General features: G+C 41.3%; 1 protein-coding gene across 5 annotated transcripts in view; it reads left to right on the forward strand.

The window, feature by feature from the left end:
* Positions 1-13,678, forward strand: part of ABR (ABR activator of RhoGEF and GTPase) — a 400,130-nt gene that overhangs the window by 98,604 nt on the left and 287,848 nt on the right. Inside the window, exons 1-2 of one of the 5 annotated variants that reach the window (XM_075854352.1) lie at positions 10,238-10,326; positions 10,800-10,954. The exons of 1 other annotated variant lie outside the window; for it this stretch is intronic. In XM_075854352.1, coding sequence (XP_075710467.1) covers positions 10,894-10,954 — 61 coding nt within the window. In that variant the 5' untranslated portion in view covers positions 10,238-10,326; positions 10,800-10,893. 3 more of the 5 variants (XM_075854350.1, XM_075854353.1, XM_075854351.1) reach the window with 3 other exon arrangements.

Genomic DNA, 13,678 nt, shown 5'->3' on the forward strand with positions numbered 1-13,678 from the left:
TTGTTTGTGTCTCTTTGGTACTAAAAATATTTAATACAATTCATTTCCACTGCAAAATGCTCCATATGTTACATTCGGATTTTGATGCCGTTTTCACCCTATATGTTGGAGAGGTGAAAATCTGCAGCATTTTTGGCAAAAGATTAATCATGCTGCAGATTTGAAGACCCGCAGCATTCTCAGATTTTCGTGTGTGAATTTTCTTCCGGTACACGTGGGTGGGTTTTTGAAAAACAATGGCCGTGTGAACGGCCCCATTGAAATACGTGCATCCGTGTGACGGCTGTTGGTTTGTTTGTTTTTTAAAAGCCGTCACGGACGAGATATACGCTCGTCTGAATTCGGCCCTTATACAAATAGCTTTTTGGAAATGGGGAAGGTGTCACTAAATTTCTTTTTATATTTTATTGCTTTTAGTATGTTATTACAATTAATTTTATTTATTTGTGTTTTTGTGTTTTACTTTTTACTTCTTTCTTTTACTTCTCTATGGGGGCTGCCATTATTTTTTTTCATCTCCTGTATGTGTCGATTAACGACACATACAGAGATGGAATACGGCACATACATCCACATAGAGAATGCGAACGGGAGCCTCTCCATTCACTATAGTGTACGCCGTCTGTGTGGGAACGGCGCATGCGCCGCTCCCACACAGTCCAAAAGAAAGCTCTTCGGCAGAGCGACATCCGGCGCCGTTTTCATGTGGACCGGAAGCCGCGGCCGGACAGTAAGATGACTACTTCCAGTCGATATTTTCAGAAGCAAGGACTAGGAGCGGCGAGAGCGGCAGGGACAGCGGCGGCGGCAGGAGCAGGTAAGTTATGTTTGTATCTAATGTGCCGCCATTTTTTGAGCGAATGCACAGTGTAGGAGGTTTGAACATTCAACCCCCTCCTTTCTCCTGGCACTAGCCAGGATAAAGGAGGGGGGATTGTTTGAGCACACTAGAGCGAGTGTGTCTTCTCCAATTTTGCAGCATAAAGCAATGAGGTTGCTTTACCACATGCCAATGTTGCAATTTTGGGAATTGCTCCCTCTAGTGACCAGCACATGGAAATGTTATAAATTAGAATCTAATTTATAATATTTCCTGACTTGTGAAAAAATTAGAACAATGTGTAATTGTTTATATACTAACTGTTTAACTAAAAAAAAACAAAAACATTTCTAGCGACACATTCCCTTTAAGCTATACACCAGGTTTGTTCTGATGCACAGGCAGATTTTAATCATTTCACAATAAGTTGATGAATATGTTGTAAATTTACAGCAACGCAGGTAATGTTCGTAAATCCATTACATTATATGACAAACGAGTCCATAGTGACATCCGTTGAATGGGATTACGATAAAAATGCCCTACAACCTCTTATTCTCTGTGGCTCAGATGCGTAGAATCAGCTGTGTGTTGCTGCCCTGCTTAGGAATTGAGCCCTTTGTTCTGTGGTTTTCCAAACCGGAGACAGCACACAAAGGATCCGAGGCCAGAGAAATGTGAGATGCTCTGGGGCACAACTAATCATTAATGTTTTCACAACAGCGTTTTTGTGTAATTGCTGCTTTACTTCCAGCCTCCGGGCTTGGGACCAAGGCAGTGTGTGTATGAGGCATGAAAGGAGACCGGTTATCCATAGAGTTGCAGTACCTTGACCGCTCTCGATAATTTTGGGTCTGACATGGAAATGCAATGGGCCACTCACATAATACCCTATACATATTTAAAGGGGGTCCCATAAAATATACAACAATATGGGATCAGTTGGGATTCCACTACTGGCACACCCGCCGATAAGCTATTTAAGGGGCTGCAGTGCTCATAGGAGCACTGCCTCCCCTTCATTTCCACTGCTCCTACTGTGAATTGTTGACACACTTGTAGCCGTAGTTTCAAGTATTACAGCCTTCTCCCATTCACTTCAATGAGGGAAGGCTGTAATACTGTGAACTGCCGCTACAAGCTTGTCAGCGATTTAGTGTGAACCGTAGAAATGAAGGGACAGCAGCGCTCATAGGAGCACTTTAACCCCTTCAACACAGCTGATTGGTCAGGGGTGCTGGGATTTGGACCTTGACCAATCACATATTGATGGCATATCCTGAGGATATGCCATAAATTTTATGGGACTGGAGAACCCCTTTAATGCAAATGCCTGACAGTCCGATGTGGTTTAGTACTCGATATATAGGAACAGATTTACTAATACCGTCTAAGTTTTAAATAGATAAATTTGGTGCATTTTCTGAGTGCCTTGTCTAAGTTTATGCTAAGTGGTGCATGCTGTATTATAAATTTGGCGAATCTAGCTAGACATGTTAAAAACTTTTACTTCTACAACCTATTACTTGGCTCAGTTTACGCCAGTTGTTTCAGAATTTTGGCTTATTTTTGGCAGACAATGTTGCAGTTGAAGCCCCCCCTCTTTAGCTAGACCACACTCTTTCCGAGAAGCCACAACCACTTAAGCGTGTTGGAAAAATTATCTAAAACGGTTGTTAAATGTGGCACTCAGCATGTACACCTGAATTCTGTTTCAATTTGAATAGTAAATCTGCCCCATAAAGGTGTGAAAACAGTCATCACATGAACGCCGTAGTCTAGGAACGACTAGCCACAATTTGTTGGTGTATGTATGTATGTATGTATATATGTATATATATGTGTGTGTGTATATGTATAGAATACATATATGTATATAATGTGTGTGTGTGTGTGTATATATGCACACATATACACACATATACACACACATACATATACACATACACACATATACATATACACACACATATACATATACACACACATATACATATACACACACATATACATATACACACACATATACATATACACACACATATACATATACACACATATACATATACACACACACACATATATATACTACCGTTCAAAAGTTTGGGGTCACCCAGACAATTTTGTGTTTTCCATGAAAACTCACACTTATATTTATCAAATGAGTTGCAAAATGACTAGAAAATATAGCCGACATTGACAAGGTTATAAATAATGATTTTTATTTGAAATAATAATTTTCTCCTACAAACTTTGCTTTCGTCAAAGAATGCTCCATTTGCAGCAATTACAGCATTGCAGACCTTTGGCATTCTAGCTGTTAATTTGCTGAGGTAATCGGGAGAAATTTCACCCCATGCTTCCAGAAGCCCCTCCCACAAGTTGGATTGGCTTGATGGGCACTTCTTGCGTACCATACGGTCAAGCTGCTCCCACAACAGTTCTATGGGGTTGAGATCTGGTGACTACGCTGGCCACTCCATTACAGATAGAATACCAGCTGCCTGCTTCTTCCCTAAATAGTTCTTGCATAATTTGGAGGTGTGCTTTGGGTCATTGTCCTGTTGTAGGATGAAATTGGCTCCAATCAAGCGCTGTCCACAGGGTATGGCATGGCGTTGCAAAATGGAGTGATAGCCTTCCTTATTCAAAATCCCTTTTACCTTGTACAAATCTCCCACTTTACCAGCACCAAAGCAACCCCAGACCATCACATTACCTCCACCATGCTTGACAGAGGGCGTCAGGCACTTTTCCAGCATCTTTTCAGTTGTTCTGCGTCTCACAAATGTTCTTCTGTGTGATCCAAACACCTCAAACTTCGATTCGTCTGTCCATAACACTGTTTTCCAATCTTCCTCTGTCCAATGTCTGTGTCCTTTTGCCCATATTAATCTTTTCCTTTTATTAGCCAGTCTAAGATATGGCTTTTTCTTTGCCACTCTGCCCTGAAGGCCAGCATCCCGGAGTCGCCTCTTCAATGTAGACGTTGACACTGGCGTTTTGCGGGTACTATTTAATGAAGCTGCCAGTTGAGGACCTGTGAGGCGTCTATTTCTCAAACTAGAGGCTCTAATGTACTTATCCTGTTGCTCAGTTGTGCAGCGGGGCCTCCCACTCCTCTTTCTACTCTGGTTAAGAGCCTGTTTGTGCTGTCCTCTGAAGGGCGTAGTACACACCGTTGTAGGAAATCTTCAGTTTCTTGGCAATTTCTCGCATGGAATAGCCTTCATTTCTAAGAACAAGAATAGAATGTCGAGTTTCACATGAAAGATCTCTTTTTCTAGCCATTTTGAGAGTTTAATCGAACCCACAAATGTAATGCTCCAGATTCTCAACTAGCTCAAAGGAAGGTCAGTTTTATAGCTCCTCTAAACAGCAAAACGGTTTACAGCGGTGCTAACATAATTGCACAAGGGTTTTCAAGTATTTTCTAATCATCCATTAGCCTTCTAACACAGTTAGCAAACACAATGTACCATTAGAACACTGGAGTGATGGTTGCTGGAAATGGGCCTCTATACACCTATGTAGATATTGCATTAAAAAACAGACGTTTGCAGCTAGAATAGTCATCTAGCACATTAACAATGTATAGATTGTATTTCTGATTAATCTAATGTTATCTTCATTGAAAAAAAACTGTGCTTTTCTTGCAAAAATAAGGAAATTTCTAAGTGACCCTAAACTTTTGAACGGTAGTGTATGTATGTGCATATATATATATATATATATATATATATGTATATGTATGTGTGTGTCTAGAAATACTTTAGGTTAAACTATTAGGCCTCATTCACACGGCCGTGATTTGCAGCTCGGACGGTGTCACCCGCGGGCCGCCTGCAAATCGTGGGCAATGTGCATTCATTTCTATGAGCCTGGACTGCAAAATGCGGCCGTAATAAGACATGTCCTATCTTTTTGCAGTCCAGGCTCCCTGGCAATGCACGGACCGTGGAAACCACGGTCGTGTGCATGGGCCCATCTAAATGAATGTGGCCGTAATGCACCCGCATATTTGCGGGTGAATTGCGGCCGCAAAAATAAGTTTGTGTGCATGGGGCCTTATATAGCCTTATTATAGTCTATGTTTATAATATAGACTATGATGTTCGCTACAGGCAGAAGTAAAATCTTAATATAGATAGTATGTAATCGCCCTCCCAATGTCGTGAATAGGACAATGTGGCCTGCCTCTAACAACACAAAGTTGAAGTTGGCCAAGTGGTATCATGCATGAAAGTGTTTGACCGGAGAAAGGCTTTGTAGAGTTACACTATGATGTCGAAGCTCAGATGGTGATATATTTTGGTCAGAATTGGTGCAAGGTTTCAATGTTGGTGGCTTATATATGGTCTGGCATGGTGCCAAATGGTATAAAGCCCTCATGACAAAAGTTTGTGGTCTAATATCCCTGTGTCTCCATGAATGATGCCATGTAATAGTCTTTAGCATTAATTTATACATTTCCTCTTGCTAGTGAATTATTTAGAAGCATTGAATTATATACCAGTGTGGTTTTTGTTATCTATGTATTGCTATATCAAGAGACGTATGGCTTAGATTATGGAAACTCTTGGGGATGGGTTTTTATCTTCTGAATTACGGGTCAGCATGTTAATTAGATCAGTTGAATTATGAATAAAATATTTTTGGTTCATGATTTCTATTGTTTTATTTGCTGAGATAAAGTTGATACAATTGAATATTTTTGGGTCCGTGCATCAATAGTTGAGATCCGTGTATCTATGGTGCTAGCGATATATTACCTAATAGCCAAAGCTTTAAAAACAAGGTTGTCATACAGCACTATCCAAGTTCCTAGTAGGGTGGCACGATGCATCGAAATATCGGTAATAATACGATGCAGTTAACCCTGAAACTGTTCAGTATCGTTAATTCATGTATTTCGACACTAAGCTGTGCGGTAGGACCGCACCGTCCATGTGGCCCTGCTGCATCTCTAAGGGGGTGGCCGTGCCACTAAAACCAGCCGCCGCCATCCCCTCCTGCACTATAATTGTACCTGCGTCTATAGGACTCCGATACAATTACATGCATAAGCGCTGAATGCCTTTCACTGACGTAAGCGGCGCAACATCGTGCCGCTTGCACCATTGAATGAAAGAGAGAGGCAGCCTGCCAATCAGTGCCTTTCAACAACGCTACGTTGAAAGGCGCCGATTGGCCAGGCAGAATGACTTGCCCTTCCACTCAGCGCCGCGTCGTTCAGTCCCAGCAAATCTGCATTGGAATAAGACTGCCGAGAAGTTTTGTTTTTTTTGCCAAGTGTGAGGTGCTATATGTGCATCACTATCTACAGGGGTTAAAGCTGTATGTTGGGGGCTATATGTGCAGCACTATCTACAGGTTGGTAGGGCTGTATGTGGGGGCTAGATCTGCAGCACGATATACAGGGGGGTAGGGCTGTATGTGGGCTATATGAGGAGCACTCTCTACGGGGGATGGGGGCTATATTTTAAGCCCTGTCTACAGGGGGCTCTATATGGGGCACGATCTACAGGGGGCACGATACAGGGGCAGTGTGTGTGTGTGTGTGTGACAGTGTATGGTACTATTATAAGTAGAGGTGCAGTGTATTGTGCTATTCTATTTAGAGGCGGCGTGTGAGGCACCATAAGAAATGTATCTTCGTTTATAGGTGTAGAAATGTTTGAGAAATGAGAAGCTGCAGACATCTGAGTGGAAAACTGCAGAAATGGGCTGTGGCTTGGAGAAGTCCTCATAGAGGTCTGGACCGGATGGAGAAGAAAAGAGAAAAAGAACAACTAGAATCTGAGCAGTCACCGGTGAGTCACTTAATGTAAATGTTTATTCTGCCTTTAATCAGTAATATAGTCACTGTATGATCTGCAGCGAGATGAAGGGTTATATGAATATTTTTTTTTGTGAGGCTGCTAGTGTTGTAGAACAGGCTGGGGGGGTGCGCCATTTCAATTTTCGCATCTGGCAGTAGACTACGGTATTCATTCCGTCAAAGCGACGGAACCCTTGCACAACGAAGACAAACGGAAACCATTTGCATCGGATCAGTCACCATTGAAATCAGTGGTGATGCAAACGGAAACCTAAGGTTTCCGTTTGTTTGTCAGGGTTCCGTTCTGACGGGAAGCTCAAACGGAACGTCAGAACGGAACCCTGACGCAGATGTGAAAAGAGCCTTATAGCGACATTTATGATGTGTGCGCTGTAAAAAAAACAAAAAAACGCTTTCTTTCACTTAATATAAGGCACATGGTAGTATGAATTTTGAACCTCCATGGGCCTCACATTAACCCATCAGATACCTCACACATTAACCCAATGTTGTCCACTATGACTGAAAAGCATGATAGGGTTAATTACTATTAATGTGAGGCACATTGAGGTTCAAAATGTAGCACTCCAGGTGCCTCACATTAGAAAATGGAAGAACTTTTTTTTTTTGTTATTGTTGGCAAAGTGTTTTGGTATCGAATATCGCAATACTACACAAAGTATCAGTATCGAAGTCTAAATTCTGGTATCATCACAACCCTAGTTCCTAGCCTGCCGAGATCTCCAGCTCAATGCCAAGTTGGCACTACGGCTAGAATAGCAGCCTGAATTCTTGTCCATGTTTAAAGCACATTTTTTTCTCTTGCTACCATGCTGACTGGGTTGTCTCATGAAGTTTTATTGGATGTCATAGAGAGTGTTCCCCTGTACGGGACCCACCACTATGAGTCAAAACATTCTGGTGGACTCAAGCTTCCCATTTAATAAATAAACGACTATCCATTTGAATGGCTACCAATCTAATACTATATCTCCCCTCAACAACTGCCGCAGGGGAATTGCCTAGGTGGCCACCGCTTCCCTCCACAAAAATAGCTGTTTGCCGGGCTGTATCTGCGACAATCAGTGGCTCCTTCCAAGAAAGGGGTTGTCTCTGATGAAGCAACCCCTTTAAGGAGATTTTTAGAATCAAACTGTGCTGTGAAGAAGTATTTGTCCCTCACCTATTTCTTCTATTTTTGCTAATTTTTCATATTTAAAGAAGACCAAGTGAAAACACAACTTTCCATGTCTGCATCCTCCATCTGACTGTATGCCACACTTTTATTGTACTGTACTTTTTGAACTGCTGCCTTGTCTGTGCTTTAAAGGGAAGGTGTCACGAATTTTTTTTTTTTTATGTTATTGCTTTTAGTAGGTCATTAAAATAAATTTTATTTATTTGTGTTTTTGTGTTGTACTTTGTCCTTTCTTTTACTTCTCTATTGGGGCTGCCATTTTTTTTCCCATCTCTGTATGTGTCTATTAACGACACATACAGAGATGGAAATGGAATACGGCACATACATCCCTATAGAGAATGCGAACGGGAGCCGTTCCATTCACTATAGCGTACGCCGTCTGTGTGGGAACGGCGCATGCGCCGCTCCCACACAGACCAAAAGGAAGGTCTTCGGCAGAGCGACATCCGGCGCCATTTTCATGTGGACCAGAAGCCTCGGCCGGACAGTAAGACGACTACTTCCTGTCGCGGCTTCCGGCCACATGTTCAGATACAAGGACTAGGAGTGGAGGGAGAGGCGACAGTGGCGGTGGCAGCAGGTAAGTTATGTTTGTGTTATACTGTGTGATTACCACTGTATCTAATCCTCCTACACTGTGCATTCGCTCAAAAAATGGCGGCACACAGTGTAGGAGGTTTGAACATTCAACCCCTTACTTTCTCCTGGCACTAGCCAAGAAAAAGGAGGGGGGATTGTTTGAGGACACTAGAGCGGGTGTGTCTTCTCCAATTTTGCAGCATAAAGCAATGAGGTTGCTTTACCACATGCCAATGCTGCAATGTTATAAATTCGAATCTAAAGAATATAATTTATAATATTTCCATGAAAATATTTTTAAAATTAGAAGAATGTGTAATCATTTATAAACAAACTGTTTAACTAAAAAAAATTGAAAGAGCTCCGTATTTTCAGACGTATTTTGTTAATCGTGTGAACATACCCTTACTCTCCCGTGGATGCCATTTTTGCCCAGTATGTTTCTCATTGTGCAGGCAAGTACGACCTGCAGTTTTTCAGGTGTTTGTCTTGGTTCTTTTGTGACCTCCTGGATAAGTCATCAATGTGCTCTTGGTGAAGTTTGGGTATGCCGCTCGTTCCAGGGAAGGTTCACCACTATTCCAAGTTTTCTGAGTTTGTGGATAGTGGCTCCCACTGTGGTTCACTGGAGTCCCATACTCTTAGCAATGGCTTTGTAACCCTTTCCAGACTGGTAGAGATTTGAATCGCTTTAGATCGTGGTGTCATGCGCTGTTTTTTTGGGTTTTTTTAGACCATTTTGCCTGCTTCACGCTTCCAGCCAGGTTCTATTTATATGATGTTTAGATTCAACAGGTCTGGCAGTTATCATGCCTGGTTGTGGGCAGTCAAAATAAACCCAATTGTCAATGAATTTTGTTAACTGGTTGATTTTAGTATTTTTCACATACTTTTCCTAGTCGAATCGAAGCTGTTGATGCAGCTTGGTCACTTTTTTTATTTTATTTTATTAATAAATCACTGCTCTCTCTGTGAGTGAGATGTATCACCAAAATCAAAGCCCACTGCAAATTTGACAAGATCAGATGTTACATAAGCATTAATTGACAATCACTTTTGCTATGCAGCCTTCAGTTTCGTTGCATGCCTAAAGTTACTGTGTAGCCAAAGCCTGCGGATGTCCTTTTTTTTTATACAACAAGTGAATCTCCACAATGCCCTATTTGTAAAGTTCAATGTTAATGTTCCCTTAAATGGGAAACTGCCACAGACATTATCTATTAGGCTAATAATAGTGGCTGAAATGAAAAACCTACTTGTTGTAATGATCCAGTCTGGTGTCCGCAGGCGTCATTATCCCAGTGAGTTTATTGATTTGTTGGCCGACACAATAGCAGTTCTACTTACAAGACGTAACACATTTGTGCAGACACAGGATTCAATTTCATTACAGAAAACAATACTGTTGGCACAGCCCGTGGCATATTTGGTTAGCACACTTGTGGTTTCAAACAGGTTAAGGCCAGGATCACACACCGTTTTGATGCAGTTTTTATGGCCGTGTTTTGCTAGTTTTTGTTTTTTAACCAAAGCCAGCAGTGGATCCAAAAGGAAGGAAAGATCTAAAGAATAAACGGATACATCTCCTTTCTGTTGTATCCACCCCTTTGTTTGGGTAATAAAACCTGAGCCAAAAACTGCATCAAAACTGTGTGTGATTGTGACCTTGAATGCCGGCTAGCTTCCACAGTCAGTACTAGCAGGTGGTCTTTCTCCGATAAGTATTATTGTGCTGGGCATTGCTGCCATGGAGACCCTCCGTCAATGATATCATCTAATCATGGGGTTTCCCAGAGAGACTTCACAGTAGTTCCGTTAGGATGCAGGGATTTGCAGTCTCCGCATGGAGTCACTACACTGATAATACAGAGCTGGATGAGGAGAGTCATTCCACTGTGCACTGAGGTGAGGAGCAGGTCTAGATGATGCTGTGGTCCTCAGCAGGTGCCTGGAGGGAGAACAGGCTCTGTCGAGGATACGGCTTTTTACCATCTGCATCCAAGGGGAAAACCATCCGCCCATCTGTCCGTTTCAGGACAGAGCTTCCCTTAACCCACCCCTTCTCCCTTTCTCCTTTTCCACCTAGCACAGCTCCCTCCCCTGCATCCTCCCAGTGTAAACACACAGAGAGAACTTCAGGGACACAAAGCATCAGCCCTCTCCCTCCATTCATGTGTGAGCGTGGATCATATTAGCAGCCTCCATTCTCTGGTAGAGTCTCTGTTCTCTGCTGCTTGTCGCTTGCCTCCTCTGCTTTCCTCTCTCCTATCTTTCATATACTGTACTCATTTCCTCTGCAAAGCTTTGGCCTGTCCCCTGCAGTGTTCTGTCCTCTGCGCTTTACCTATCTTTGAGCAATGAAACGCTTGCTTCCCTAGGCAGCTGCCGTCCTGGTCCGACCATCTTCCCTGGGGTCACTGGTCTCTGATGATATGCAGGTTGGGATCTGAAGGAGTTCTTGAATAAGACACCATGGAGCCTGTGAGCCACCAAGGAATGCCTCGTCTCTCCTGGATAGATACTCTCTACAGCAGTAAGTGTCTGCGCCAGTCGCTTATTTTAGTGGTCTTTGCATGATAGAGATTTTAGACAGATATATATTTATTAAAACGCTCACCCTATGGATATGTTATGGATACGATGGCCTTTGTTTAGTGTGTTACGAGACTGAGTACAAACGGATTCTTGATGCTCTTCCGAAAAGTCACTTGTGACTTGTCAAATATTTTCTGTTGACCTGGGAGCTGGATCTGCCGATTTTATTGTGGCATTTTGTATTATCATGTGTGGGTCGTTTCTTGGGGTTGAACCGTTCACACGTATGGGCAGTGTGCTACCTGATACAGAATATAGGATTAGTGGGCGCCTATAGATAGCAGCACCTGTGTGTGAATGGTGCCCAGTACGTTTGCCCACGTAAAATGCAAAGGCTGCGGAGAAGGCTGAGCTGTATTCAACACCGTATGTTACACTTGTATGTCAGTACAGGTGCGATGCCCTGTGGTCTATGAAAACATGACCTCTTCTATATCGTATTGTTTTTCTGTGCTGGATATCCTCATCTTTTTGTGGTTGGTGTCATTCCGGTGTGGCCTGCTTTGTTAATATTTTGGGTTCTCTACCTTTTGTGCTATGCAGTATTCATTTGGTACACAGAACGCTCCTGGCTTCTTACTTCCCCCTATGTGATCCTGTTCACATCTGGCATTCTGTGCTCATTTTCTCCCAGCTGGGGCTGGCATCGGATTGATCAGCTGTCTAGATGTGTGGCAGATCCAGACCTTTGATTTTCTTTTGCCTTCCAAATAATGAAGTACAGTATATGTGCAAATGCATACACATGGAAATAAATTATAGTTTATATGGGATTTTGCATGTTGTCCTATATGTGGATGTATAATATGTAGGCATGGTGGTGTTATATTGTCTGCTTATAGAGACAGTCAATCTGCAAATTTCCATAATTATTTGTTTACATATGCATAATTTCTATCAATATAAAAAAATATGTATATTTGTGTATATAATATATATATTTTTGTATATGTGTGTGTGTGTGTGTGTGTGTATATATATATATATATATATATATATATTAAAAAAAAATAATATATATATATATATATATATATATATATATATATATATATATATATATATATATATATATATATATATATATATATATATATATATAAAAATAAAATATAAGAATTAACAAACCTGTATCTAAAGTTTACCTCTTCGACACTGTGAAGGTTGTTTTTTTTTTTTAATTTGTTTTTTTGGGGGGGCTGTGTTTTGTAATTTTGTAAAGTTGACCTAGTCCAGAAAACTACCTAACAACAAAATGTCTGGATTGAGAATTTTGGCCGCGTTGGTTCCAGCGGGACGGGGAATGTCTATAGATTATAGTTGGATAACTACTTGGGCTGTCGTAATTCATTTAGATCAGTCATGATTAAGGCTGGGTTCACACATTTTTATTTTTTTACACTAACTCTGACAAAACCACAACAAAAAATTGCATTTTGACCATGACGTGAAAACCCAGCCTTAGGGGTTTTTCTAGAACAACTTGCCATGTTTTTGGTGGTTGAACAGCAGAATATTGGACATATTACCTTTTAAGCCGATATCCATTCATTGTTGGTTTTTGTTTTTCAATTTTGGCTCAAAAAATAAATAAATCTATCTCAATGACATTGGGTGCAGTATTTTGTGTGAGAACCCAGTGCCATTTTTTGACTGACAGCAGTTTCATGCTGTGCTGAGGGAGCCGGTAAGGGAGGGAACGTTTCTACAAGTGCAGTGTCTGAAAGCTGTAAAATTGCTGTATTGCGATTTTCTGTAAACCCCAAATCACCTGGAAAATGACAGTGCAGTGTTCTCCGGTTATAGATTGTAGTCACTGGTGAATAATATGATACTGACGTATCACGCTGTTTAGTGATTAGCAATCATGGTTGTGTTGTGCTGGTGCATTCATATGCACATTTTTTATAGGGTTACTGATTTTATACGTTAAGGAAATCCTGCTTAGAGCATCAATAATGACCTATTCCTATAATGAATTTAATTAAATAATAACAAATCTCCACTGCAAATCATAATTCGTTAAAATTTTATATAGTACCTACGTTTTCTATACTATTGTACACCTATATAAAAACTAATGAATGCAGGAAGAGGCGCAATGGATAATAGAAACCAATCGGATCAATTGTTTTATTTTTCTAACTCGGAAAGTGGCAGGATCTGGTTGATATGAACAACATCACTAGTTTTTATACATGACGCTCAGAATCATTCCGCTCACAGCAATCCTTCATCGCTGGTGTTGGCTCTCATTTATTTCTGGTGCTCATATATTACCATCATATTCGGCAGCGCTGTACAGAAGTTGTCCTCACATGCTAAATTCCCTATTTGTATGTTTTTGAAGTGTAGGAGGAAACTGGAGGACCTGGTGGAAACCTACATAAACCCGGGGAGAACATACATTTGGTTAGATTCGAACCCAGGACTCCAGAGCTGCAAGGCAACAGTTCTAACCACTAAGCCACCATCGTTGAGTCCGTAAAATTTGACTGGAAAAATACCACTGCATGCAGCGCAATTTTTCCCATCAAATTTAACGGACACCTCGGCGGAACCCATTGTAAGTCAATAGGTTCTATTGGGCACCGGAAGGATAAGTTGTATTGCGGGACTGACTTTTTTTAAACCACCGTGCAAGAGCCTTAGGCTTCATTTA

Source organism: Rhinoderma darwinii, chromosome 2 (genome assembly GCF_050947455.1).
Source record: "Rhinoderma darwinii isolate aRhiDar2 chromosome 2, aRhiDar2.hap1, whole genome shotgun sequence".
Lineage (NCBI taxonomy): Eukaryota > Metazoa > Chordata > Amphibia > Anura > Rhinodermatidae > Rhinoderma > Rhinoderma darwinii.